This window comes from Sminthopsis crassicaudata, chromosome 6 (genome assembly GCF_048593235.1).
Source record: "Sminthopsis crassicaudata isolate SCR6 chromosome 6, ASM4859323v1, whole genome shotgun sequence".
Classification (NCBI taxonomy): Eukaryota; Metazoa; Chordata; class Mammalia; order Dasyuromorphia; family Dasyuridae; genus Sminthopsis; species Sminthopsis crassicaudata.
This window is the reverse complement of record NC_133622.1, coordinates 149,690,860-149,717,913: the sequence shown is the minus strand read 5'-3', so window position 1 is coordinate 149,717,913 and position 27,054 is coordinate 149,690,860. Positions and strand designations below refer to the sequence as shown.

Below are 27,054 nucleotides of genomic sequence, written 5' to 3'. Positions count from 1 at the left end.
TCAAATTCAGGTATGAATATTAACTATTTTTCCCCCATCATCATATCTTCCTCTTTTTTTTTTTTTTTCTTTTCCCCATCCTTCCCATTTACAAAGAAAATAGGGAAAAAAAGGAATAGGAAAAATACTAAAATCTATAATTGGAGTATCTCATCCTACTCTTTTCCTTCTCATATCTTTATTCAGTTGATTTTCTTTGCCTAAGATAAAAACTTTATGTTCAGTGATATTGAAAGTAAGAAGGAAACATTTATTCAGTGCTTACTATATGCCTGGTTTTAGGCTAAGGGCTTTATAAATATTAATCTAATTTGATCCTTACAGCAACCCTGGAAGATAGATACTAATATTATTCCCATTTTGCCATTGTGGAAATTGAGGAAAGCAGAGTTTAAGTATCTCCCTCAGAGTCATATAGCTACTAAGTATTTGAGAATGGATCTGAACTCAGGCTTTCTTCCCTATAGACTCAGTACTCTATCTACTCTGACACTTAGATAACTCATCAATAGGATAAGTTAAAGTTCATCATGTCAGATTTATACCAATAATTTGGACTAATAAAACCCCTTTGGATCTTTACTCCATCATCAATTATGCTAGCAAATTCTCCCAGTCTTGTATTCTCAACAAATTTGATGAGCAAATTTAAATTTTTACAAGATCAAAAACAAACAAACAAACCAGATTTATTAGGCAGAGGAAAAACAATGGTTCACAATTTAAGAGATAAAACCAGGAAATCAAATTTGTCTTAAAGAGTCCTTAGACAATAAACAGTATCAATATTAAATGTCCATGTTCAAAATGTCATAGTATCTAAATTCACACATACAAAATTAAATGATTTACAAAATGTCATGAACAGAAACATAATAATAATAGAAACTTTAATCTCTCTGAGAATTGGACAAACCTAAGCAAAAGATAAATAAAAAGAATGAACACATAGATGTCTTATATAAAATATAATCTTATATAAATGTCATATAAACTATAAAAAGGAGAAATATTGAACATATTCAATAAAAATGGTAATCAGTTCAGAAAGTACAAACAAAAGACACAGACCTAAATAGAGTCTAAGCATTAACATTTTAAATTATAAATGGATCAATGCACAAATCATGGAAAACAATTATGAGAAAGAAAATAATGATTACATATCATATTTCCTGGAATCCTTGGAGGAAAAATTATATCCCCAAATCAAAAATTATCAAAAACAAAAATGAACTAAATATGCACTTTTTTAATTAGAAAATTAAAACAAATAAACAAACCCAAAATAATTACAAAAAAGAAGATGCTGAAAATCAGAAGAAATACATGACTTAAAAACTAAGAAGTATATGGAAATTATGAGCAAAACAAAAATTTTGTTTTTTGAAAAAGTCTAGCAAAATTGTTAAAGCTTTAGTAAATGATTAAAAAGAGTGCAGAAAATCAAATCATCAGAATATCAAATGAACAAGGTAAAATCACAATAAAAGAAGAGAAATAGTAATGATTCCTCTTTTCTTCTCTATAATGTAGCTTTTTTTCCCTTCCTTTTATTACTTCTTATTGATAAACAAGGGAACAAAATCATTTTGTATTTGTCTTTCTTTAGGAAACCTGAAGACCTACAGAAAATATTTGAGAATGGTATTACATATCCCCTTTAGAGTTTTTAAGATCAACTTCCACCCCCCCACCTTTACCCCAGATTTTCTTTGTATTTACTGTGAAATTATTCTCTCTTTCTGAGTTTTCCTCTAGGAGTATTTTTAACCCATAACATTTATTAATTTTATTCAATTTTCTTTTCATTCATATCTCCAATCTTGGATTTTGTACCAATTTTAACTTTTTTATATTTATTTACACTCTTGGATGGTCTGTGATGAGGCATAACCAAATGTTGAGGTCTAGATAAGGGATACCTAAATAAAATTGGCAGGTTTGCGGTACAGGGAGTCAAATGGAGCTCCCCTGCAACTCCTTTGGATTCAATGCAAGGATACAAAGTTAAATGAGGTCTAGTGGCAGCGAGAATCCCCTGTAAAGGAATTTATAGGCCGGAAAACCTAGACTGATTAAAAAAAAGGTTTATTGTAGGGTTTGGAAGCAAGGTTAACGTCTGGTTAGTAAAAGGTATTAGATAGAGGAAGAAATACACCAAAAGCGGCGGCCAGAGAGTCTGTGATGCAAAGGATGGTGCTTGCATGTTTCAACTCTCTGCCATGAGATGATTCCAGCTTGGCTCTTTTATTTGCTTGAAGGGGTCTATGGGCGGAGTCCCAAATTGATTCCTTGGGGGCCAGAATCCGCCAGTGGGGGTTTGGAAACTTGAGCAGATCATTAGAGAATGGGGCTGGGTACAGCCCAAATTAGCTCAGATCTGGATCTTTCCCCTTGGAATACAAAAGGATAGTTTTGACCAGGATTTGTGAATCAAAGGTTAGTCCCAAAGGAAGTTGGAGATCAGAAAAGGAATCTTAAAGGGGCCACAGCCCCCATCAGTCTGGAAGGCTCTTGCCTTATTCTGTTCCCTCTGAAGTCTAGATGACACTGCTACACTGCTATTCTGGATAAAATGGCTTTGTTCCAGCATTTAACTTTTCCCCCTATCTTCTTATGGCTGAACTTGGATGCTAGTCTTGGCCCCTTCTCTGTCTTAGTCTCCTCAATCACCAAGAGAGATCTTACTTTGTTCCCTACTACTACTCTGACAGGCCCCATGCAAATGTTTTAGATTTTAATGTTCTTAAGCTTCCTCACGGACCTTTAGCACAGACTACTTAGAATATTGCTATACTTAAGTATAACAAAGACTTCTAATTCTGAGTTCACTTCCTGGCCTTATTCCCCTAAGGGCCAAGAGCAAAGATTGACTCTATCCCCATCTCAGCAACTCCCAAAATGGAGATTAGCTTTGACACTTTTGTCATTCCCCACATAAAGGGTTGGTAAACTTTTGGTTAACTTCTTCTGCTTTTCTAGACAGCATAAAGGATACTATGATATTTTGGTGTTTCTTGATCACTTTCCCCTCTGACTTCCTTTAAAATTTTTCCTATAATGTTTATCAAGAAAGATGAGCTAATTAGGACATTTTCCATCACCATCATACTGCAAACCCCAGAAGATCATGTTTACTATCATATAGCGGAATTAAACATAGAAAGATTAGAAGATCCAACTGTGCTTACTATTTGATGACTACATAAAAAGGATTTACTAAGTTAAGTAAAATACTGCTTTTGAAGACTCTCCTGCAAAAGTGATCCCATTTTTAAATATGAGGAATTATATTAAAATCCTTGAAACATAATATCAGAGATAACTTTAACAATCCTGGATCATTAATATCAAATAAGAAATGAAAGAGGAAAATGTTTACTTTCCAGTGGTATTTACTGAATGAGACCAGGTGAAGATTTCTCAAAAAAGTCTATGAAGGGGCAGCTAGTTGGTGAAGTGGAGAGAACACCAGCCCTGAAGTCAGGAGGACCTGAGTTAAATTTGGCCTCAGATACCTAATACTTCCTAGCTTATGATCTTGGGCAAGTCACTTAACCCCAAATGCCTCAGAAAAATAAATATTTTCTTTTTTAAAGTCTATGAAATGGTTAGAACCTAAACCTGTGTGATTCCCAAAAGTCTGTAGGGCAGGAAGGTCAGACCCTAAGTGTAAGCTTCAGGAACTGATATGACCCACAGGAAGCAGATAACATTGCTGACCATTATAAAGATTACTTTATTTCCAGTCCATTCAATGAAAAGACTTGGGTCTCTTGTTATTTAACCAGATTCACTAATACTGGATCACTAGGCCAGGCACAAGGCTGGGAGATGAGAGCTGATAGGCTCTATGTCTCCTCAGGTGTGTTTGGGCCTTTCCTTGTAAGAACGGAATAAATGCTTCCTCCTTGTATCTGAAGATGTCTCTGAGTCAATTTGGGTAAGGGGGTCTAGCACCCATCTCATACATCATCATTATCATGGATGAAATATAATATTGAATTTGAATTGAAGAATTTCCTTTTTAATATGGTAAGGCCCTCTATTATAGGGTGATAAAATTTTATTGGTTTCATCAAGTCCTAACACTATAGATCCTTCTAAATGAGATAAATAATAAATCAATCATAACACTAAAGTAGTTGGACTAATGGTTCATCCTGGGAGGGGAAGGGGGCGGAGGTGAATAAAAATTATTTTTGGCCTGATGATGCTATGCAGTTAAATGAATAGACATGGTAATAATGAATAGACATGGTAACATGTCCTTATCCCCATTCACTATAAGTATAAGTAGGTATGTGTGTGATTATATATAAAACACAATGTAATACTCACATATTGATGGATGTATATATATACATATATATACATGTACATGTGGGTAAATATATGGAGTTCATATACACATATAAATATTCATATACATGGGTTTGCAGAGGTCCTAAGAATGAATCATGGGAGCATTAAGAGAGTGATGACCACAACATAGAAGCAGAAATGAATCCTCACAAGAGTGTTTTCAGCATCAAGAAAAATTCTTTTAAAGGAAGTTTTCTATCTCATTAGATTGTAGATACTTCATCATTTAGCCCTTTCCAATGACTCAAATTATGAAATGAACAACTTTAAGAGGCTTTCACAATCCTTTGTGATTTTGGATTTAGGCTTTGATGAGCTTAATTAGAGTACAACCAGGTTGTACAGTGAATAGAGCTTAGGAACTGGAAGTGGGAATATTGAAGTTCAAAGTCCAGCCTTATTAGTTGTATGACATTTATTAGTTGTATGATTCTGGGTATTTCACCTACTTTATTTTCTCTATAAAATGGGGATAATAATAACATCTATTTCACAACGTTTTAGTGAGACTTAAAATAATATTTGCAAAGTGCTTTGTAAACTTTAAAGTGCTACATAATGCTATTATATTTATTATTACAACTGTCTCAAGAGTTCATACTCTGGGTTCTAAGCACCTTCCACTGGGAAGTTCACTAGACCATTTGTCCTGCTTAGCTAAGTAGATATTACCAATAATTCTGCTGCCTGGGTCAAAAAGTGGTCATTATTTCATCTAAAACAGAGAACTTCTTTGTCCACCCTATCTTTCCATATAAAATTTACAAATTCCTTCTGTCAACAAATAATGCACTGGACAATGAACTGATGTCAGAAATGAACACAAGGAGCAAATTGGTCTACAAACTTTCTGGGAAATTACAAAATTCTTTTAATAATCTTTAAACTTTCCTCTGAAACAAAAGTCCAGAAATATCCTCCAAAGCAGTATGCTTAGCAATTATAAATAATAATGAGTTAATGTTCATCACAGCATTCTTCCATATTAGATTTGATATGCTTACCAGTTATGGAACACTCTAATCTCTGAAGAGCTGAATGAAATTAAGGACAACCCAAAGTGATGCATGGTGGGCCTGAATAGGATGCATAATGCTATAAACAGTAAATTAAAAAATAAGTTTTGTAAAGGAAGGACATCTTGAAAAAATATGAGTAGAAAAAATAGACCAATAAAAATGAGGAATGATACATAAATTCCATGCTCCATAGTATTTTATGATATCAAGAAAAATGGAGAATGCCTCTAAAATGGAGGGTGGACCCTCTTGATACACTTGTGGAAGCATTGGGGTCAAGTAAGAGGAGTAGACATGGATGAGGCATCATTGAAATCTTGAAACTATTTGAGAATATAAGCACAATGTACACAGGTATAACTGAGTTGACTTTAATGTCCTCAAGGAAAGAAATCATACACTCAGTCTCTGATAGAATTTGTGCCCTGTTTCCTCAGTAGTTCTAAAATGTTTCTGAAATCTCTCCCAAGATTTGAATCTAATAAATTGTGACACAAAAAAGTCCTCTGGTGGATGATATTGGATTTTTATATTAAATGACAGATCAGTGTACAAACTCCTTATAGGTAAGAATTATCTTAATAATTGCTCTATCTGCCTTAGTACTGTGCTCCTCACAAAGTAATTAAATGCTTATTCTAGAATGAATGGATAGAGAGAGATGAATGAATCTTTTTGTAGTGTTTCTTTTTACCCTTGGTCTACTTTGAAAGTCAATTTTCATGGGCTTAATAATTATTATTCAAGTATTATGACTACAAGGATAATCTAAGCAGTAACAACTAACATTTATGTAGCTCCTACTCTCTGCCAGGCATTATGTTCTGCATGTTTACAAATATCTCACTTGATCCTCACAACAATTTTGGAAGGTAGATACTATTATTATCTCCATTTTAGAGTTGAGGAAACTGAGGCAAATATGGATTTTTGTTTCTTGCCCAGGATTGCACAGACTGTAAGTATCTGGGGTTGCATTTAAACTTGGATCTTCCTGACTTCAAGCCTAATGCTCTTTTCATTTTATCTTTTAGCTGCCTCTAATTACACATTTATAGGACACCAAAGAATAATTTGATATATTCAAGAAAAAATAAATAAATCACAAAAGGAAGAGAAGGAAAATTTGATTTAGGTTTAAATATTTGGATAGCAGGCATTGTGACTTTTAAGACATTGCGTTGTTCCCTATTACGCCACCAGGGATATCTATCTGCATCTGTGTGAGACTTTGTAGGGCATCCCACTAGCCATGCTTATGAACCATGGATGTGGAATAGTTTAACAGAAGAAAGAAAGAAATTGATGAGGTGGCTAGGATTCATAATTCTAGTTCACACATATCAAAATTAGGAGATGATTTTGGAGGCACAGTGATCTAAAGTATGTACATAAAAGATGGGTCTTTATTTCCAACCTATATCATCATGGTGTCCTAACATTCTAAGCCTTATGACCTAATCCAAAGGTAGAATGAAACATGATATGGAAGAAATAGAGAAAGATTTTGATGATCATTCAGATCCCAGATCTGCCATTTATTACTGATATGGCATCTTTAGCAATTTGTTTCTTCACCTGTAGGATTAGATCACTGATTTTCAAACTTTGTGATATTGGGATCCCTTTAAGTTCTTAAAGAAATGTTGGTAGTACTAAAAATTTCTTGTTTATATAGGTTATATTTGTGCATATTTACTATTTTAGACATTAAAACTGAAACTTTTTTTAGAAACATGAAAACTGAAATATTTAATGTTAAATTCATTTATACTAATGATAAGCTCATGACATGTTGACATAAATAACATTTCTATGAAAAATATTTTCCAATATTAAAAAAACTAGTGAAAAGAGTGATCTTATACACATTTTTTTGCAAATTTCTTTAATGTCTCATTTAATCAAAAGCAGTTAGATTCTCAAGTTCTATAATCTATCTGGTTTGGAACTAATCTTTAAATATGTGCTAAAACAACCAACCACCTACTGTTGAGGGGATAATTTAAGTAGGCTATTCCTATTGCAAAGAATATTGAGTTTTGAATGGCCTGACTATCCCCCTATCCCCACTCCAAAAATTCCTAATTATAGCAAGAAGGGTGCTAGCAATTCTAAATGGGTATTGTAGTTCTTCCTAGTGCAGGAATATTTACAAGGTTGATTCCAAGTAGACCTTCTCTCTCCCCCCAAATCAGAATCATAGGTAGTCATGTGCCTCCTAAAGGAAGAATGACTAGACTTCATAATGAAGTCTGCCACATTTATTCATTTGTGGACTCACCATACTTGACTTGCCACATTTCCTTTCCTAAAACTTCAAACTAAATTGATCAAATTAAAACATCTATTCAGTGCCTATTATTTGCCAGCTTTTGCTTGGCTCTAGGGATATAAAGACAAAATGAAAAAATCCCTACTTCGGGGGAGATAGCATATATAGAAACGCATACAAAGTAAAAACAATGTAATTAAAGGAAGTCATTAGCAACTGTGAGATCAGAAAAGCTTTCATGAATAAGGTGGTGAAGAAGATAAAGGAAATTAGTTATTCTAAGAAGTTAACCTTTTCCCAAATACCATTCTCTAAAATAATTCTAAGTGTAGCTCATACCTAGACCACCAGGCCTTTAAACTCTTTTGTTTGGTATGTCCTAGTCTCTAGTTTAATTAAATATAATGTTTAAATATATATAATATAAATATATATGATATATATAATATAAATATAATGTAATGTTTGCCATGTCTGATACTGTCAGATTCAATTGTGTAATTATCGGAGTTTCTGATTTTATTTTATTCAATATTCTTACTACTATCTCAAGGTAGATGCAGTTTCCTTCCTTTCTATACCTTTTTAAATCTTTTTCTATGGATGGATCAGTGAAAGGGATATGCGCTTTATAATCCCTTAGTTTGATAGGCAGCAAGGATCAGCAATGGGTAAAGATGTAAAAAGGATGCATTTTCAGGGTGGAAATATATAGTCTTTTCCACACAGTGGTCAGGGGTGTTTATATATGCTGTTGGGTATGGGTACAGCAGGAAACACTACCAAATCTCATTCCCCTACTCTACCTCAATTTCCTCGTGATGAAGGAGATTTTCCTGAGTAACTGACAACAAAACTAGGATTTGAACTCTGCTTCTCTCTCTCCTCCTTCAATTCTGGTAAAGGAAAAAAAAACCCAGCCTTGTGACACATGTTGGAGCATCATTGTTGCTTAGTGTTCTGCTAAGTTCTTGGAGCCAACTGTGGCCTTGGGGTTGTAAGGTTAGATATACACAGTAACAATATAATAACAAGAACATTGCCATCACAAAACAACACTAGCAAACCATGTAGAACACGGATTCTATAGCACTAAAATAACTGGTTTATTCATCCATCTGAGTGCTTACCAACGGAGCAACCAGAGAAAGGTAGCTGGATTTCCTTCCTTCCATTCTCATTTTTGTACCCTTTTCTTCTCCCCTCCCCCCTTCTCCTCTCCTCCCCCCCCCACCCCCTTCGCTTCTCCCCTCTCTGCTCAGGAACACACACACACACACACACACACACACGCACACACACAAACACACACACACAGCATTTAGCTACTCACACTGCGGCTCAACCAAATGGGGAAAGCACAGTCGCAAAAGTAGAGGACAGGGTATATGTTTGCACCAGGTAGGCAGGCCTTCTCTCTCCACTGCCTTTGCGCTCCGATCCACCCCACCCTGCCCGTTCTTCTTCCTCAAAGCAGGCCTACAGGGTGTGTGACACCTGAGCAGGGACCTGGAGCTGGAGGCGGCAGGCTGGAAAGAGAAGGCGACAGATTGAGAGGGAGAAAAAGAAGTGAAAGGGGTGGGGACAAGGAAGAAGAACAAGCAAAAGAGGAGGCTGCTACCTGACAGTGAGTGACAGTTCTTTGGAGCCAATACACTGACAGATCTAAGCTAAGGGAAGGAGAGTTTAGTGGGCGGGCTGAGAGAGAGAGAAAGAGGAGGGGGGAAAGGAAGGGAGGAGGAGGGGGGAGGAAGGGAGGAGAAAGAGGAGGGGGAGAAGAAGAGGAAGGGGGAGGAGGAGGAGGAGAAGAAGGAGGAGGAGGAGGAGGCGGCAGCGGGCAGAGATAGAAGAGGTGGTGGTGCTGTTGGTGGTTGTGGTGTGGTGGTGACGGCGGAGGAGGAGGAGGGAGGAGGAGGAAGAAGAAGAGGAGGAAGAGGGTAGGTTGCGCTTGGACTGTGTATGTACAGCTTGGTTATGCCCCTATGAGTGGAAAGGAGAGATCCTGGGAACCAGAGAAGAACTGGGAGAGACAGAAAAAGACTTATCCAAAGGCGGTGGCAGAAGAAGCAGCAGCCGCAGCAGCAGAAACAAGCAGCTAATGCAACAGCAGCAGGAGCTCAGGGTTGCAGTGAAGAAACAGCAGCAGGAGCAGCTCAGAGCTGCAGTGAAGAAACAGCAGCAGCAATCTCCGCCACCACTTCGCCTTGGGAAACCCAGGCTGTTTTGGCTTTGACATTTGCTACTGTGTTCTCTCCTCCCTCTTCTCTCTCCATGTGATTAAAAAAAAAAAAATCTTGTGCGTGTGTGCGTGTGTGTGTGTGTGTGTGTGTGTGTGTGTATGGGTATTTCCTTACATTGGCACCCAGTCTTCTGCACTGGGTGGGTGTTTCGTGTGTAGCTTTCCTCCCCATACCCTTTCTCCAAGAATAAAAGAACAGAAAGGCGTGATTTGAAAATAAATAAATAACATTTAAAACAACAACAAAAACAATCCTCAAACACCCCAGAGAAGAGGTGGTGGTGAACGAGGAGTGAAAGAAGAGGAGGAGGAAGAGGAGGAGGAGGTGAAAGAGGAGGAGGAAAAGAAAGGGGAGGAGAGGAGGAGGAGGAGGAGGAAGAAGAGAAAAAGGAGGAGGAGGAGGAGGAGGTGGTGGTGAAGGAGGAGGAGGAGGAGGAGGGGAGGAGGAGGAGGAGGAGGAGGAGGAGGAGAGGAGGGAGGAGGAGGAGGAGGAGGAGAGAGGAGAGGCGAGAAGCAGTAACTTTAAAGCCAGCCAGAACTGAGAGCTACAGCCTAGTGGTTTGCAGCAGCAGCAGCAGCGGTAGCGTCGTGTCTCCTCGAGAGGTGTATGTGTGTGTGTGTATATGTGTGTGTGTGAGAGAGAGCGAGAGAGAACGAGCGAGAGTGTGTGTGTGCGCGCGCGCTTGTGTGTGTGTGAGTGTGTGTGTGTGTGTGTGTGCGTGCAATCGGACTAGCAGCGCGTAGCTCTCGTCCAGCTGCTGGAAATGTCCGAACACAAGGCAATTGATCCGAAGTTATCGACGACGGACAGGGTGGTAAAAGGTAAGTTGGCAGGGCACGGACGCCCCAGTGTACCGCAGCAGGCAGCCCGGTGTGGGTTTCCTTCTCTCCACCTCCCTCCCTCCCTGTTTTCCCTTTCCCTCTTCCCCGCGCGCCGCCGAGGTCCTTCTAGGATCTCCTGCAACCCTCCCACCTCCCCAGCCCCCTCCCCCTGGTACCTTCCCCCCCTGGTTCCCCCCTCCCAGCTTTGGGTATTTTTATTTACTGGGGCGTCAGTTGTTAAATGGATGGGACGTGGGGAGGCGGAGGCGGAGGCGGAGGCTGGTGTGGGCGGCCGGCTAGGGGGCGGGGGGGGTAGTGGGGGGTTGGTTGGTGGCTGGCAGGGTGTAGCTGCTGTGACAGAAATAGGAAGTGGGTGGCTGTAGCGCAGCCTTGCCTTGGGATCGGGTTTATGCATTTTCTTTTTGTAGCGGGAGGGGGGTTGATTTATGGCTTTTTAAAATTAATATGACATTTTTATTTGCTCGTGGGTTTCCACTGTCTTGCTCTGGAAGTATTTTCTCAGCGCGCTACATTGCAGCAATTCCCTGACGCCCCCCTCCCCTCCCCTCCCACCACCCAGTTCCTCCCACCCCCTTGGAAGTGACTGTACAGGACTCGCGAGAGGGAGAGGGAGAGAGAGTGGGGGAGAGCCCCGGTTTCCTTAGTCGCTGGAGTGGAGGCGGAGGCTGGAGGTTGGTGACTGAGGACGAGCCTGCTGGGAGGAGGGGGTTAGGAGCTGCCTCTGCTGGGAGCTGCGAGGGAAAGCCCCGAGGTCCCGAGCCTCCCGCTGACTCTAGGGCCAACCCACCGGCCCAGGCCACCTCCCCAAAAATATCAAAATCACCTTCCTCCAAAAAAAAAAAAAAAGAAAGAAAGAAAAAAGCCCGCCCACCCCACCCCACCAACAATCTGTCATTGCTTATAGCTTTCCTTGCAAGTAGAAATATACGTGGAAGTCTCCTGTGTGACAGTTGTAGCTACCCAGCTCCTTTCCCCACCTCTTCTGTCTTTTATCGAATCTAACGGGGTTCTCTCTCTCTCTCTCTCTCTCTCTCTCTCTCTCTCTCTCTCTCTCTCTCTCTCTCTCTCTCTCTCTCTCTCTCTCTCTCTCTCTCTCTCTCTCCCTCTCTCTCTCTCTCTCTCTCTCTCTCTCTCTCTCTCTCTCTCTCTCTCTCTCTCTCTCTCTCTCTCTCTCTCTCTCTCTCTCACACACACACACACGCACACACATACTCACGTTAATAGATTTATGATGATTATCGCTTTTGAGTATGTTGCTAGGTGCAAGGGGGAAGGGAAGAGAGGCAATGACAATTTGCAGCCTGCTTTCTCACTGAGGGAATCCACTGTCCTCTTCTTACCACGGTGGGGGTAGGGGTGGGGGAGGGAGGGAGGAAGGCGAGTAGGAGCGGAAGAAACCGTCCAGGGAATCCTTGGAAGGATAAGACATTTAGCAAATTCACTCGAAGAGGAGTAACGACCCCGCCTCCCTTCCCCATCACCCGACTTGCAGAGAATCTGAATCTAGCCTCCTTGGGCCTGGGGGTACTGGGAAAACCGCCCTTGAAACACTACAGAATTAGATTGTTTGCTGATTTGAATGGTTGGAGTTTGGAGTTCTGTTTTGTTTTTGTTTTCCTTTTAAGCTGAAAGGATACCAAATACATATTGGGCTTCAAATAAGGAAGCCCTGCAATAAAACCATGTATCCTATAATCATTTATTTTTTTTTTTTTTGATGATTTGGGAATCTGTTTGAAAGTGAAGTATATCCAGAAAGAAAAAGAATTGTGTGAATACAAGAAAATGCAAATTCTCTAACTAATTTTGCTTTCATAATTTTCAAAAATGATCCCGTGTATGGGGAGGGGGGGAGGCAGATATTGTGCCTTTTTTTTTTTTTTTTTTTTTTTAACTGGCCTTATTGGAATGTTTGTGTACTCCATTTCTGAATAAGTTCTTTATTCACAGAACTTTTAAAGTATAGAAAAAGTCTGTAAGTAACTTAAAATGTGAATGTAGGTAAGAGATTTAAATGTTTTCTCTGCAGGCTTTGGTTCCTATGGAAACATTAGTAAAGAACATTTTTAAGAACAGCTGTATGTATTATATAGCTATGTTATATCAATTAGCTATGTGTTGTTTCATGGTGATGTACTAGATTTAAAAAAAAAAAGTATTCTTTAGCAAGCATCAAAGGGTAATTAAGAGCTCTCTAAAGTTTGAGTTTGCTTCTATTTTTAAAAAAATATTTGATTGAACATCTTTCAAAGTCAAAATTAAGCCACCATGCTATTTATAATTCATGTAAAAATAATTCTGGGCCTTCATATATAAATTAAATTTTCTGTTTTCATAACAGATTGCCCAGATTTAATATATATCTTTTAAGTATATACAATGCTTTTTTGTTTGTTTTGTTTTGCTTTTAGCTTTACAATATAAAAGCATTTTGATGTTATATGTGATACTAATTATTGCTTGTAAGTTGACATATGATGTGATATCTCAGTCATTTCTTGACTAAGGAGTTTTGTCCCATGACACAAGTATCTTTTTTTTTTTTTTTAATGCATGAATCTATTCCTAGTTTTGAAAACTTAGTTTTTATGTTTCCATATAGCTTAAAATCTTTTGTTTATCATAGGAAACCTGATTTTGTATTTGATTTATCTTTTTTTTTTTTTTTTTTTTTAGATAATTGCAAAAAATTACTTTAATTACTGTAGTTTGCCATAGTTATGCTTTTTGGTAGGTATACTCCAGAAAAATGCTATTCTTGACTAACAAAGAAATTGTAAGCATTTAAATCTTTTAAAAATTGCTTAATACAGCTCCTGAATATGATTTTTAGCATTTCTCTAAACATCATATTTCACATTTAGCTAAAGCCATCAAATTTTTATGAGATTATATTTCCTAGGACAAAGACATATACTTTACTGGGAGATTCCAGAGTAGGTATTATATTAGCGAAAATGTACTGAATTCTTATTAAACTTTGGCATTACTATAGGGTACATTACGGATAAAAGTTTTTCTTGAGAGTCCTAGATGTTTTTAGTCATTAGGCCATGATTGTCAGTTACATAATAAAGAATGTAGAGAATTATTATGCATGTATAACCAGCTAGAAGGAAAAGGAGAGGTGGGGAGACTGGAAGAGGAAAGAGAGAAACCAACTCAGAGTTTGGGAACTGAAGGTTCAAAGACAAACCTACCCATTTGGCCATGTGTACTCTTTCACTGTACTGAGGCAACTGTATAAGCATTTCAGATGATTTAGATGAGTTGTTCAATGATGATATTATAAGTTAGATTTTCCTCCCCTTCAAAAAATATTTTATGCAATATTTAGCAGTATTTCATTATTGATTTGGGAGATTAACTTGTGAGTATTTTGTCAGGCCTAAAGTATATCTACCCATTTTATTCTATTTTCTATAACTAAGATGGTTTATATATTTAATGTGTTATTCAGAAACACAAAAGGGCTTGTTTATGATTTTATTTGCACTAATAAGATGTTACCTCTGGAAAGTGTGGTTAATTCACAATGCAGTGTTTTCATTGAGGTGTGTTGCATAGATTATTGTGGATCCAAAGAATTGATCTTCTTTCTAAAATTTATAAATTTAAAGGGATAGTGATGGTAGTGGAGAATTAAACAATTCTTTAAAACATTTTAGAAAGCTAGTACAAATGGAAATTAAGATATTTGAATTTTCCTTTGGTATAAAAAACTTTGGGAATTATAGTTCCTGATTCTTTAAGGGAGAAAATCTTCATAGTATAGTTATTTAATTACATTTGAATTTTATGACTTTATTAGAAGAAACACATTACCAGACTTACTAAGATAAGGAGAGTTAAGATTATAAAGGAGGTCAGAATAAGGGAGGGAGCTACTAAACTTCCATGGCCATCCCATAGCCCATCAAAGTGGCGTCCCCATAGTGTCCAGCCTAACTCCTAATTCTTTCTTGATTATTTTCCATTAATTAAAACTTTGGCCTATGTAACATGACTTCAGGATCTTGAGTTCTGCCAGATGACAGCTAGCTAATTAAATAATCTAATTGGTGCTAATAGGTGTTGATGCTTTCATCTTCCCAGGTGTCATACATTTTAACAGGGACCTTCTGGAGACAATGCTTTAATACAAAGGACTAATTCTAATGGTGGCAGTTCCTGTTATTTCAGCAGACTGGAGGAAAATAGTTTAGTTGATAATGTTTCAGAGTCCTTTAAAATATTTTGACTACAGTCATACAAAATGACAAAAGATACATTCTTTCTCATCTGATAGAGAAAAGTTGCAGATATAAGCTATATATTAGCAGGGTATCACAAAAATCTTACTGCAATTTGAAGTTAGTCTTAAATATAGTCTTATGACAGCACTATCACTTTTGGGACACCTAGTATAAATTGATTAGGAAACATTTATAAGGCAACCTCTACCAACAAAAATGTTTATGTAAGGTGCTGTGGATTTTGTAGCTAAGCCAGTATCTTATGGCAAATTTAAAAAAAAAAATGATAGACTAAATAGAATATAACACATAAGTTATGATGTTTACAATTAGTTGAAATTTAATACATGATGCTATATATTTTAATAGGGGAGAGGAGATTGGTTGGAATAATTGTATTTTACTTTTTTTTCCTTGTCAAAACTACTTATATGTATCCTGTGCATATTTGTATTACAAAAAAGCAAACTATTCAAATTTGTAATAATTCAACAAGTCCTATCCTTTGTACTATCTATGAAGAAAAGATTTTTAAATGAAATTAGTCCAGTAAATTAGATTATTGAGATGAGGTTTAGTGTACTTGGGAACAAATTGTTATAAGGGCCTGAGTACTCTTGTTTTCATGTCCTTGAAAGCTGATAATTATGGAAGAATCTTATCTAGTCATTATGTAGACCACCTACTCAGAAACACTAGAAGTTCACTTACTGCATTTGGTTTGAAAATATCTTATAATTTTGACTTTTCATTCAGATTAGTCTTTGGCCCCAGTTCCTTCATATTGATATGGTTTTACTATATCTTGACTGTAATCCTTGGATTTTTCTCACATACACACAGAGAACATTTTCAAAAAATGTTCTAGGATATGTATGATTTTGTTACCAGTTAATGAGAATGAGGTTTTAAATAGATTTTTGCATTTATAAATATCACATTTAGTTCTTTATGCTATTTGAATGAACTTTTACTAATTTTAATACTATGTCTATCTTTTCTTATCTGTAATAAGTCAGGTATAAAGTAGCCAGTGGAAGCTAATTATAAAACCAAATAGAATCAATGGTATCTGGAAATGATCTAAATAGGAGAAGGGAGGAGAGAAGGTTGTTACCTTTTGATGAGTTTGTTTATATTTAACTTTTGAAAGTTCTATGAAAATTTTATGTTACATCTTCAATGGTTTAATTAATCACATAAACTTGGGGCTATATCAGTGGCAATGAAAACAGGGCAATGAAATACATAAAACTTTCTAGTATATTTAACAAAGATATAGTTTTTTGTCATAGGAAACCTCTCCATAGTCATATCAATCCCACCTCCTCCTGTTTTTTAATGGTAGTTAAGGAAAAGGTGGTGGAAAGTTAAATTGCCCTCAGTGACACAAGTCAAAGGCAAACTGGGACCAGAATGCCTGTTTCCAAAGCTAGGTCCCTTTTCTAGGCGTCAAGCTACACCTGCCTCTTTGTAAATAAATTTAAAATGTATTTTTGAAAGACTACTTCAGTTATTTATTTTGTCTAGCTTTCTTCATATAGAGAGAAATAATTTAGCAAGTATAATTTTATTTCTCCCCAAATCTCACAGAAAAGAAAGTCTTAAATTTTAATCAGATTTACTACAAGTATAAGGTACCCTAAAGAAGTAACTGAAAATGGATAGTTGTTTTTTTTGTTTTTTGTTTTTTGGGTTTTTTTTGGGGGGGTTATCAATTTACTAATGCATAGAACATTTCTTGAGCATTTTCTATGTACCAGACTCTGCTAAACCTGAGAATACAAAAGCAAGATGGTTGTCTTCCTCAAAGAGCTTACTTAATGGTAGGGGAAGAAAAAATACAAAAGGGTTACCAGGAGAAGGAAGTGAAAGAGGAAAACTTGCCCAAATGGGCAAGACAGTTGATGGAGAGGTTGAAACTAATAGATTGAAGATGATATAACTGAGACATCTCAAGATAAGGTGATCTGGACTAAGAACTCATTCATCAGTAATCAAGGACTAGGGTAATATCCATAAATGGGCAAAGCAGCTATCGGAGATGGAACAGAGTATGAGATGGAACAGAGAACAGCTCATTTCAGAATGACCTGAAAATGAAATGATTATTGTACCGCAACTCAATTCAACACTGTTATTATCTTGCCAGGAAATCTAGACTGGAAGGTAAGGAGAAGTTAAATCCCAAACAATTAGATCAAATTTATTTTAACTCTGCCTCCTCCATGAAGCCTTCCATATGTCAGGCCAAACCAGAAATGTATCCAATTTCTGAACTCCTAATAGTACTGATTCTACCATTTGTGCCAAGTATTCAGAGATGAAAGATGTTATTTACTTCAAGGACCTTAAAATGTATTGACACACAAACTTTTTTATGTGATTATCTTTTTATGTATATGAAGTAATAGAAATGATGCTGTACTAAGAGTTAAGATACCAAAGGTTTAACATTGGTTTGCTTTCTAAATTTCAACACTTCTCTTAACCTCTCTGGAATTCAGTTTCTTGACCTGTAAAGTGAACATATTGAATTACATGAATGAAGGAAGGAATAAAAAAGTATTTTTAAATACTTATTTTTTGACAAATTGAACTGTTGTCCTTTGGTTTCCCCGAGGACTATGACATTAGGGAGAGGGATGTAAGTGAATTGGATTTAAGTGAGGGAGGTCTGTGAAAGGTCACCTGCCTCACTTTCCCCTCCAGAGGCATCTGGGTCCAGTAGCCAGATATAGATCATGACAACTGGAAATGGCCCTGGATGAAATGCGAGATCTTGGCCTTTTTAAGCTAAGGTCTTCAATTAGTCTCAGTTAAACTGAGACCACTCAGTTCAGTGATTATGGCTATATAGCTATTGAGGCAAAGAATCTCCTCTTTCATCTAGTCAAAAAAAAAAAATCTAAATAAATAAATGAGTGAATGTGAGAGGGAGAAGACCCTCAGGGTTTTTGGCCAAAGCAAAGCTGAAATGATTGCTGTTTATATTCAATCTGAGTCAAACAGCACCCAAACAAAAACCAAATGGGGCTTGGCCTGGGACCTATTGGTGGCCAATCTATGAGAATCAGATTGGTTTTGATGGTACTTAAGAAATCTAGCCAGATGCTTTTAAGAGCATGTGGATAGAGAGAAGAAAGACAAAGGAGGAGGAAAGGAAAGAAGGAGAGAGGGAGGGAGAAAAGGAAGGAAGGAAGGAAAGAAAAAAGGAAGGGAGGGAAAAAGGAAAAGAAGGAAGAAAGTGATAAACGTGACAAATAGGGCAAATAAATAGTGAAGTGGATAGATTCTGAATATGAGTCAGGAAGATTCATCTTCATCAGTTAAAATCTGGCCTCATATACTTACCAACTGTAGGACTATGGACAAATCACTTAACACTTTGCCTCAGTTTCCTCATTTATAAATTGTGCTGGAGATGGAAATGACAATCACTTCAGTATCTTTGCCAAGATAACCCCAAATGTGTCTGACAAAGAATCGGATGCTTTTGACATGTCTGAACAACAGCAGCAAAATATGACAAGCACTGTGCTCCAGGATTACAAATAGAAAAAAGCACAAGACATCTCTAAAACCCATCGCATCTCTAGAATGCAATCCTACATACATTTCATGTTCACAATGAAATGGTAATTGCTCATCCTATTGATGTTTTATATAGTGCTTCCCTACCATAGTTCTGTACCACTACTGTCACTCCCCAGCTTCTATTCAATTAATGACCATTGATTGATTGAATATCTTCTTTTTTTTTCCTCAATAGTATTTTACTCCTTCAAATGTCATGTAAAGATAGATTTCAATGTTTGTTTTTGTGAGATTCTGAATTCCATTTTTTTCTCCTTCCCTCCTTCCCTTCCTCCTTCCCAAGACAACAAGCATGTCTAGGCCTCTATTTTGATGTCATAATTTGACTAGGTAGCATCTAAGTTTCCTTCCAGGTCTAAAACTGTGATCCTTGAAACTCACTTTTTTTTTTTTTTTTTTTTTTGGATGATAAAGGAAGAGGCAGTAATGGATGGACATCAATGTTGGTTCCATGGAATTGGATTTTATTTTTAATTGTCAGCATAATAGATAAAATAATCCTCTTGGATATTTTTCTCCTCCATTTGCACAATCTACCTGGCAGATTAGTGTGAGACCTAATAATACTAATGTAATTGCTTCATAATGCATAAAACTATGTCAAATCAATTATTTATATGTAACATGTATATATGTGTATACACACATGTACATGAATACATACACACACACACACATATATATATATATATATATATATGCATATATGGATATAATGCCTAGCATTGCTACAGTTGGAAGTATAGGTAAACTAACAATTTGCATATTTATGCAAAAAGTCAAATTCATATTAAGGAGCATTTTTAGAGTAGACATTTTAGATGTGATGCAGATTTACTTCTTGTTCCTTACACTGGTCTATGCCAGCACCACCTTTGTTGATCCCTTGTGAGCACTAGCAAACTGGAAGAGGTGATCTTAGCAGGTGAACGAGGAATGAATTGATCGAGGCTATTAGATTGGTAGCCTTTGCCCTGCCATTTATGATTGTTGTTTTTAGGAGTTGTCTTTTCCACTAGAATCCAGCACTAATATTCAGATTTATTATGCGGCCTAGACCAGTGTGTGGCTTTTTATCTTCCCCTGAGAGAATAAATGATTGTAAGAGAACTACTCACAAGGGCATTGGTTTCTGTTGTGACACAAAAGACCATTGTACTTGATTTTATGTGCAACTTTGTGAGGGTCAGCTCAGTGTAGGTACTTTCTTCCCCTTCACCAAATATTAGCATCTATGAGAGAAGGATGCCACCTTAGTCTCTATTACTCATATAATTCTTCTCCAGGCAGTCTTAGATTGTTCTCACTCCAGCCAAGTTGGTGGGCTGGTATTTGTGCGGCTGTAGCAGTAGGTATATTGAATCATTTTATAAGGTGGAAATAAAAGGTAGACAAATTGAATAAATTACTAAGTATAAGTAATTGGTATGGATTGTCCATTAGCTAGGAAGTGGACATTTAGAAGGCATATCCAAACTTAGGTAGTTACCGCCCCTCTGCCATAGGTGTTGATAGGGTAGGGGATTGCCTTCTTCATTTCTACTCTTCTTCCAAATAGTTGTATCCAAGAAGCTGTTCTCTCCACTTCCCTTCTTGCTCCCTCTGTTAAACCTGGTACAAGGATTGATTTGTGTCCAGCATCTGAAGACATGTAAAATTTGCACAAAGATATTTTCCATGAAAATAATTTAAAATCTGTAGACTTACTATATGGGAAATGTCTTATGATGTAAAATCCTCATCCTTTGGGCTGTGGGATTTGGTGAGTTTTGTTTGTTTGTTTTTTCCCCCTGGTTTTTGTTTTGTTTTCTCCAAATAAACTTAATCTTAAAAAAAAAATGTCATACAAATTTGTCCTAGTGGTGTGAAGGTTGTGTTTTCTTAGGGATGTGCTGATAAATGTTTAAGAGTTTTGTTGTTGTTGGCAAATTGTGTTAGGGACATATTTGTAAGTTAAATTTGCATTGCTAACATTTTCTCTATAATTCCTAGATTTGAGATATCCAATTCCCAAGGGGAAGCAGGAAAAGCATAGGGCCAGTAAAACTCTGAGTGCTGCTGGAATAAGATTAAAATCTCTTTGGAAAATGTTTAATATATATAAATATAACAGTGTAGATAATGTTAATTTTTGGATTTCTAAGCCAATTTATAGGTCCACAGGATTAGAAAATCAAAAAACAATAATAGAGAATGTGTAGTATTGCTGTTTTTTGAGGCATAAATATACTGAAAATTTGACAAGTCACTTCTGCCAAAGCCAGTAGGAGCTGATTCTAGCACACCCCTGTTCATACATACATCCCTATATACAATACAGAGGTAGATACTGTTTGTTGGGCTGTAACCTAGAATACAGTCAAATTTCAAGATGCTATTCTAATGATTTTTAAAAGCACATTATAACTAATTAAGCTTTAGTGTTTATGTTTTTTCTTTTTTTTTTTTAATTTTTTATTATATATATATTTTTAATAATATTATCCCTTGTATTCATTTTTCCAAATTATCCCCCCCTCCCTCTATTCCCTCCCCCCGATGACAGGCAATCCCATACATTTTACATGTGTTACAATATAGTCTAGGTACAATACATGTGTGTAAATATCATTTTCTTGTTGCACAATAAACATTAGAATCCGAAGGTACATGCAACCTGGGCAGACAAATATTAGTGCTAACAATTTACATTCACTTCCCAGTGTTTCTTCTCTGGGTGTAGCTACCTCTGTCCATCATTGATCAACTGGAAGTGAGTTGGATCTTCTTTATGTTGAAGATTTCCACTTCCATCAGAATACATCCTCATACAGTATTGTTGTTGAAGTGTACAGTGATCTTCTGGTTCTGCTCATTTCACTCAGCATCAGTTGGTTTAAGTCTCTCCAGGCCTCTCTGTATTCCTCCTGCTGGTCATTTCTTACAGAGCAATAATATTCCATAACCTTCATATACCACAATTTACCCAACCATTCTCCAAGTGATGGACATCCATTCATCTTCCAGTTTCTAGCTACAACAAAAAGAGCTGCCACAAACATTTTGGCATAATGTATGTTTTTTCAACAATATGATAATTATTTGGCATATATTAATCAAAGTATTTAGCAAAGTAGAATGATTTATTTTCCAACCTTGCCAGCTATTATTTTACATGATAACCCAATTGTTCTGGGCCAAATTTTGAAGTTTAATCATGATGACTAGTCTATTTTACAATTCAATCTAGCCCTGTTATATTTCACTTATTAACTTGAAATTGAGAAGGAAAGTCATACAGCTTTCTTTGATTTGTTGTTATATTTCTTCCTAAGTTCTTTAACTTCTAGGAAGAAAAAAAGATAAGTTTATTATTTTATTATTTGTTTTATATTAACCTAGGATAGGAATGGACTTGCATCTGCCTTCTGACTTTCTTAGCTTCTTTCAAGTCTCATTCTCAACTTCTACTATAAGAAGCCTCATCTAATCCCCAGTAATGCTGGGGCTTTTTTTCTGTTGATTATCTCCAATGTATTCTGCATATATCTTGTTGGTACATAGTCATTTGGATAGTGTTTCTTCTATTGCAATGTGAATCATCCAGAGTAGACACTTTTTCTCCCCTTTCTTTGTATCCCTACCCCTTAGCTAAGTGCATCACACATAATAGGATTTTAACTAATATTTATTGATTAAAAAAAAAAAAAAAGCCCAAATGAGGGAACTCCTACCAATGGGCCTCTATATCTCCTCTGTAACCAAGAAACACTGTCACAAGTCCCTTTGCCTCTCTCTACTTCTGTTCCTAATAGCACCTATCTTTCAGGTTTCTTGTGAGGTTAAATTGAAATGATACCTTATAGTGCTCTTCAAGCCTTAAAATATTATATAAATTCTATTACCACTGTTACCAATAGGCTTAAAGCGAGTCCCAGAATACTGAGAGATTGAATGACTTGGCCAGGATAACACAATCAGCTTGTGTCAAGAGATGAGAGTTGAACCTAGTTCTTCATGGCTCCAAAACTACTTTTCTATCCACTAAACCAGGCTGCTTTTCTTAATAGTTTATACATTTTAATTGCATATACAATTATCCCTTCAACATAGTGACTTTCCCCATTACAGTTTCCCCATTACCTGTTGCAGGTCAGCATAAGAAATTAAATGGAAATTTTGGGAGTTTTATAGAAACTGCAGACTACATGCTAATGCCAGCAGATAAAGCTTGGAAATTTAGAAAGGCTAATATATATATATATATATATATATATATATATATATATATATATATATATATATATATATATATATATTAGGAGGAAGGTGTTTCATTTATCATTTTCTTTTTTTAATTTTTTATATTTTTAAATTAATTTTATAATTATAACATTTTTTGACAGTGCATATGCATAGGTAATTTTTTACAACATTATCCCTTGTACTCCCTTCTGTTCCGAATTTTTCCCCTCCTTCCCTCCACCCCCTCCCCTAGATGGCAGGCATTCTCATACATATTAAATATCTTATAGTATATCCTAGGTACAATATATATGTGCAGAACCGAATTTTGTTGTTGTTGCAAAGGAAGTTTTGTATTTGGAAGGTAAAAATAATCTGGGAAGAAAAAATATGCTCACAGTTTACACTCATTTCCCAGTGTTCCTTCTCTGGGTGTAGCTGATTCTGTCCAACATTGATCAATTGGAATTGGATTAGCTGTTCTCTATGTTGAAGATATCCACTTCCATCTGAATACGTCCTCATGTAGTATCATTGTTGAAGTGTATAATGATCTCCTAGTTCTGCTCATTTCACTCAGCATCAGTTGATGTCTCTCCAAGCCTCTCTGTATTCCTCCTGTTGCTCATTTCTAACAGAATAATAATATTCCATAACATTCATATACCATAATTTATCCAACCATTCTCCAATTGATGGACATCCATTCATTTTCCAGTTTCTAGTGACTACAAAAGGGGCTGCCACAAACATTTTGGCACATACAGGCCCCTTTCCCTTCTTTAGTATTTCTTTGGGATATAAGCCCAATAGCAGCACTGCTGGGTCAAAGGGTATGCACATTTTGATAACTTTTGGGGCATAATTCCAGATTGCTCTCCAGAATGGTTGGATTCTTTCACAACTCCACCAACAATACATCAGTGTCCCGGTTTTCCTACAGCCCTTCCAACATTCATCATTATTTGTTCCTGTCATTTTAGCCAATCTGACAAGTGACACACAAATTTTACAATAAGGTTGGCAAACACTTCATAGAAGAAAAAGAAAAAAAAAATTCAGACTTTTTCTCTGGTATTGAGGGAGAGCCAAAAAATTTAATACAAATTTTTCAGACCTCATGGCCTGTACTCCTAAACCTTGTTTTCCCCTAACCCCTTTGAATAACTGTACAATTATTTCTTCCTCCTACTCAAGTTCAGCATGCCAATCAGACACACCTATGTGAACATATACACACTTATCTTCACATGTATCATGTATATACACATACATACATGTACATATGTATACTGGCAGTTGACTATTATCTTGATAAATTATATTATAATTTGTTCATTAGATTACTAATTATATATCTGGATAGAACAGAAGTGATTCAACATGAAACTTCTTATTCTTTATTATTACTATTGCTGAATAGCAGAGTTCATGCTTTTGGAGAGGGAGAGTTCTGAAATGCATTTATTATTGTTTTGCTTTTCATTTTCATAAGTTTTACTTGTTTTGACATCTGAGACCACAATGATCTAAGTGAACCTTTCAAAAACGATGCTTTTATGGCATCCTGGTGTTTCAGTGATTAAAACTAGAGGTTTGGGGGAGAACATATTGATACTTATGATGTTTTTTCCTTTATATTATTGAATATAAAATTGCACTTGTGTTCATTTATTTATTACATATAACATTTGGGGTGGTGGCAAAAATAAATTATTTTTTTTTTGTTGTTTTCAGTCAGCTCATACACATATATTTTCTCATCCTCCCCTTTTCCCCTCAACCCACCCCAGTTCTTCGCAACCATCTCTTTCCCTACTTTGAGATCTTACAAACTACATAGGTCACAGCCTCAACATAGTGGATTTCTTCAATGCATTTCAAGCAGCAGAGTATTCACTGTTCAAATCTAAATGGAAAATGATGTTAGAAATTGGCCATTATATATCAAGTCCATATACTAAAGATCTTGTGGATGAATTGTATGGTCTCCTAGAGAAGCTAGTCTCAATAATATCGATTTTAAAAATTACTTTGTAATTGCTTAACTGTCACATATAAATAATTCACTCTTTTTAAAAAGGGATCTCTTGTTGTATGGAGAGATAGACTGTCACAGAAATAATTTTACTTTTGGCCATTTGCCATTTATCCAGCAAAGAGAAGACATAACTGGTCCAACTGTTGAAAAGGATTGGGGAATGGGGTAGAAAAACAATTGTTCTTTTCATTAAAGTGTGGGAAGAGTATTAAGTTGCACCCAAAAGTTAATTTTGTCATAGGCTACATTTATTTGACCTGTATATTTACTGAAGTAGCATTTTCTTTCTGAGCAACCTTTGTGTCATTGAATGATATGCTAATTGAACATTTAATTACTCTCCACTTGGGTTGATTCCAATGCCTGGATATTTGTCTAGTCTAGGATATGTTAGGGGGAAAGGTAAAGGGAATTCAGAACTCATAGATTTCCTCTTTTCCAAGGTAGGACTTTATGCTTGTTTCCTTTATAGATTAACTTTGTTAAACCAAACCTACTTAAAAATATTTTCTGCTTTTCTGACGGTTGTTATAGCCAGTGAATTATAATGAAGACTGATAGTATGAAGGATTCACAACATTTAATGATATCATATGAAGCATAGTAAATAATTCCAAATTAGATTTACCAGAAAAATAAATGATTATTTGTGTTATTCAAGATCCTTGCTTTTGTTATTAATTCATCTACCACTGTGATTAGTCATGGGGTAGATTAAGATGATAAGTAGTAGAATAGTAAGTATTGCAGTTAATTTTTGACAACAGTCATTAATTCCACATTAAAAAGAGATTTTTTTTTTACCATTGAATTATAATAACTTTTGCATTTCTTCCACCTTCAAGCCTGAATAAGCTGGACTGTTAATTTAGCAATTCTGCATTTAAGGAAACTTCATTCTGTTTCTTCAAACTGGCTAGGAAAAAAAAGAAAAAAACTTTTAATCATGAAAATAACAGAATGGACATATTATTAATAGAAAGATGGGAAAAAATCAGCTTCTACCTTGATGTTGCTTTAGTAAAGGTAAACCACACATGCTCCACAGAAGAAAGTAATTTAGATAACTAACCTTTGTATGTTATTCTCTAATACTACTTTACTACTCTATCCTTAGGGAGAAGGAATTTGCTTCTAGAATTTCAAATCACTTAGTGCTACAGCATTTTACTTGAGTAAAGCTGTCTGCTAGGCATTGTGCCTCACTCTGGAAATAAAAATACAAACAGAAAGACATTCATTCCTTCAAGAAGCTTACATTCTTGTATCACATGACAGGAAGATGAAAAGAGAAGGAAAATAATAAATTTCACACTATCTATATGAGTTGTCTATGAGAATTGTACAGAATCTACATACAGGAGCTTTGATAAGAAAAGAATTGGACCAATAGTAATTGTAAAGATAGAGAAACTGATCTGATAGAATAAGAATGAATATTTCTGTGTTTTACATTTCCCTTTTAGTTATTCATGAACATACTGAACATTTTTCAAGTTGCCATTACTTATGTGATCCACAAAGGAGCAATGAAAAATAGGGAAGAAGTGCCACTATAGTGAGGGACTGAAATTGTATGTACATATATACATATATAACATATACATACATAGGCACAGGCACATATATATCATATGTAAAGTAACTAGATGACAATTCTAAAATGGGGCATAAATGGATGGACAATATGTTATACTGAAAATCACTAGGATTGGAGTCAGAGTAAATGAATTTTAATATCTCTACAACTTAGATGATATTTGACAAATTATTTAAACATTCCTGGCTTCAGTTTACTCAGCTATTATGGCATTTAAAAAAAAGTTCAAGAGACATAATTTTCAGGTAATTTAATCATTTTATATTTATTAATAAATACTTATTTATTAATATTTATTAATAAAAGGATGTTTATTTGATCTTCTTTCTCTTAGATGAAAGTCTCCTCATGGTGGTAGGCTCACGCTTATATGCCCTTAGAAGAGCATGTGTTCCTCAGGGTAGCAATCAGCACTAACTGGTTAACCATTAATGAGAAAATGAATATTACAATGAGAAGGTGAGCTATATTACAATCAGAATCTTGGAATATATGGCTTGGTTCACCAAAAAATTGGTCAAAGAGACATCAATTCCCCCATCATTAGTTTGACAAAAGGGCGAATCAACACTTCCCCAGACCTATCTGAGTAAACACAATGAGTAGGAATGCA

At 36.0% G+C, this 27,054-nt stretch overlaps 1 protein-coding gene and 1 long non-coding RNA gene across 4 annotated transcripts in view; one reads left to right on the top strand and one right to left on the bottom strand.

The window, feature by feature from the left end:
• LOC141547767 (uncharacterized) overlaps nt 1-10,251 on the bottom strand; it is a 100,648-nt gene extending 90,397 nt beyond the window's left edge. Inside the window, exon 1 of the long non-coding RNA XR_012483618.1 lies at nt 8,996-10,251. This is a non-coding gene — a long non-coding RNA (uncharacterized LOC141547767). The remainder of the gene's footprint in view (nt 1-8,995) is intronic.
• PPP3CA (protein phosphatase 3 catalytic subunit alpha) overlaps nt 9,473-27,054 on the top strand; it is a 336,565-nt gene continuing 318,983 nt past the window's right edge. Inside the window, exons 1-2 of one of the 3 annotated variants that reach the window (XM_074276298.1) lie at nt 9,473-9,540; nt 10,377-10,723. In XM_074276298.1, coding sequence (XP_074132399.1) covers nt 10,666-10,723 — 58 coding nt within the window. In that variant the 5' untranslated portion in view covers nt 9,473-9,540; nt 10,377-10,665. Of the gene's footprint in view, nt 9,553-10,376; nt 10,724-27,054 lie in introns of all 3 variants that reach the window. The other 2 variants (XM_074276299.1, XM_074276301.1) reach the window with 2 other exon arrangements.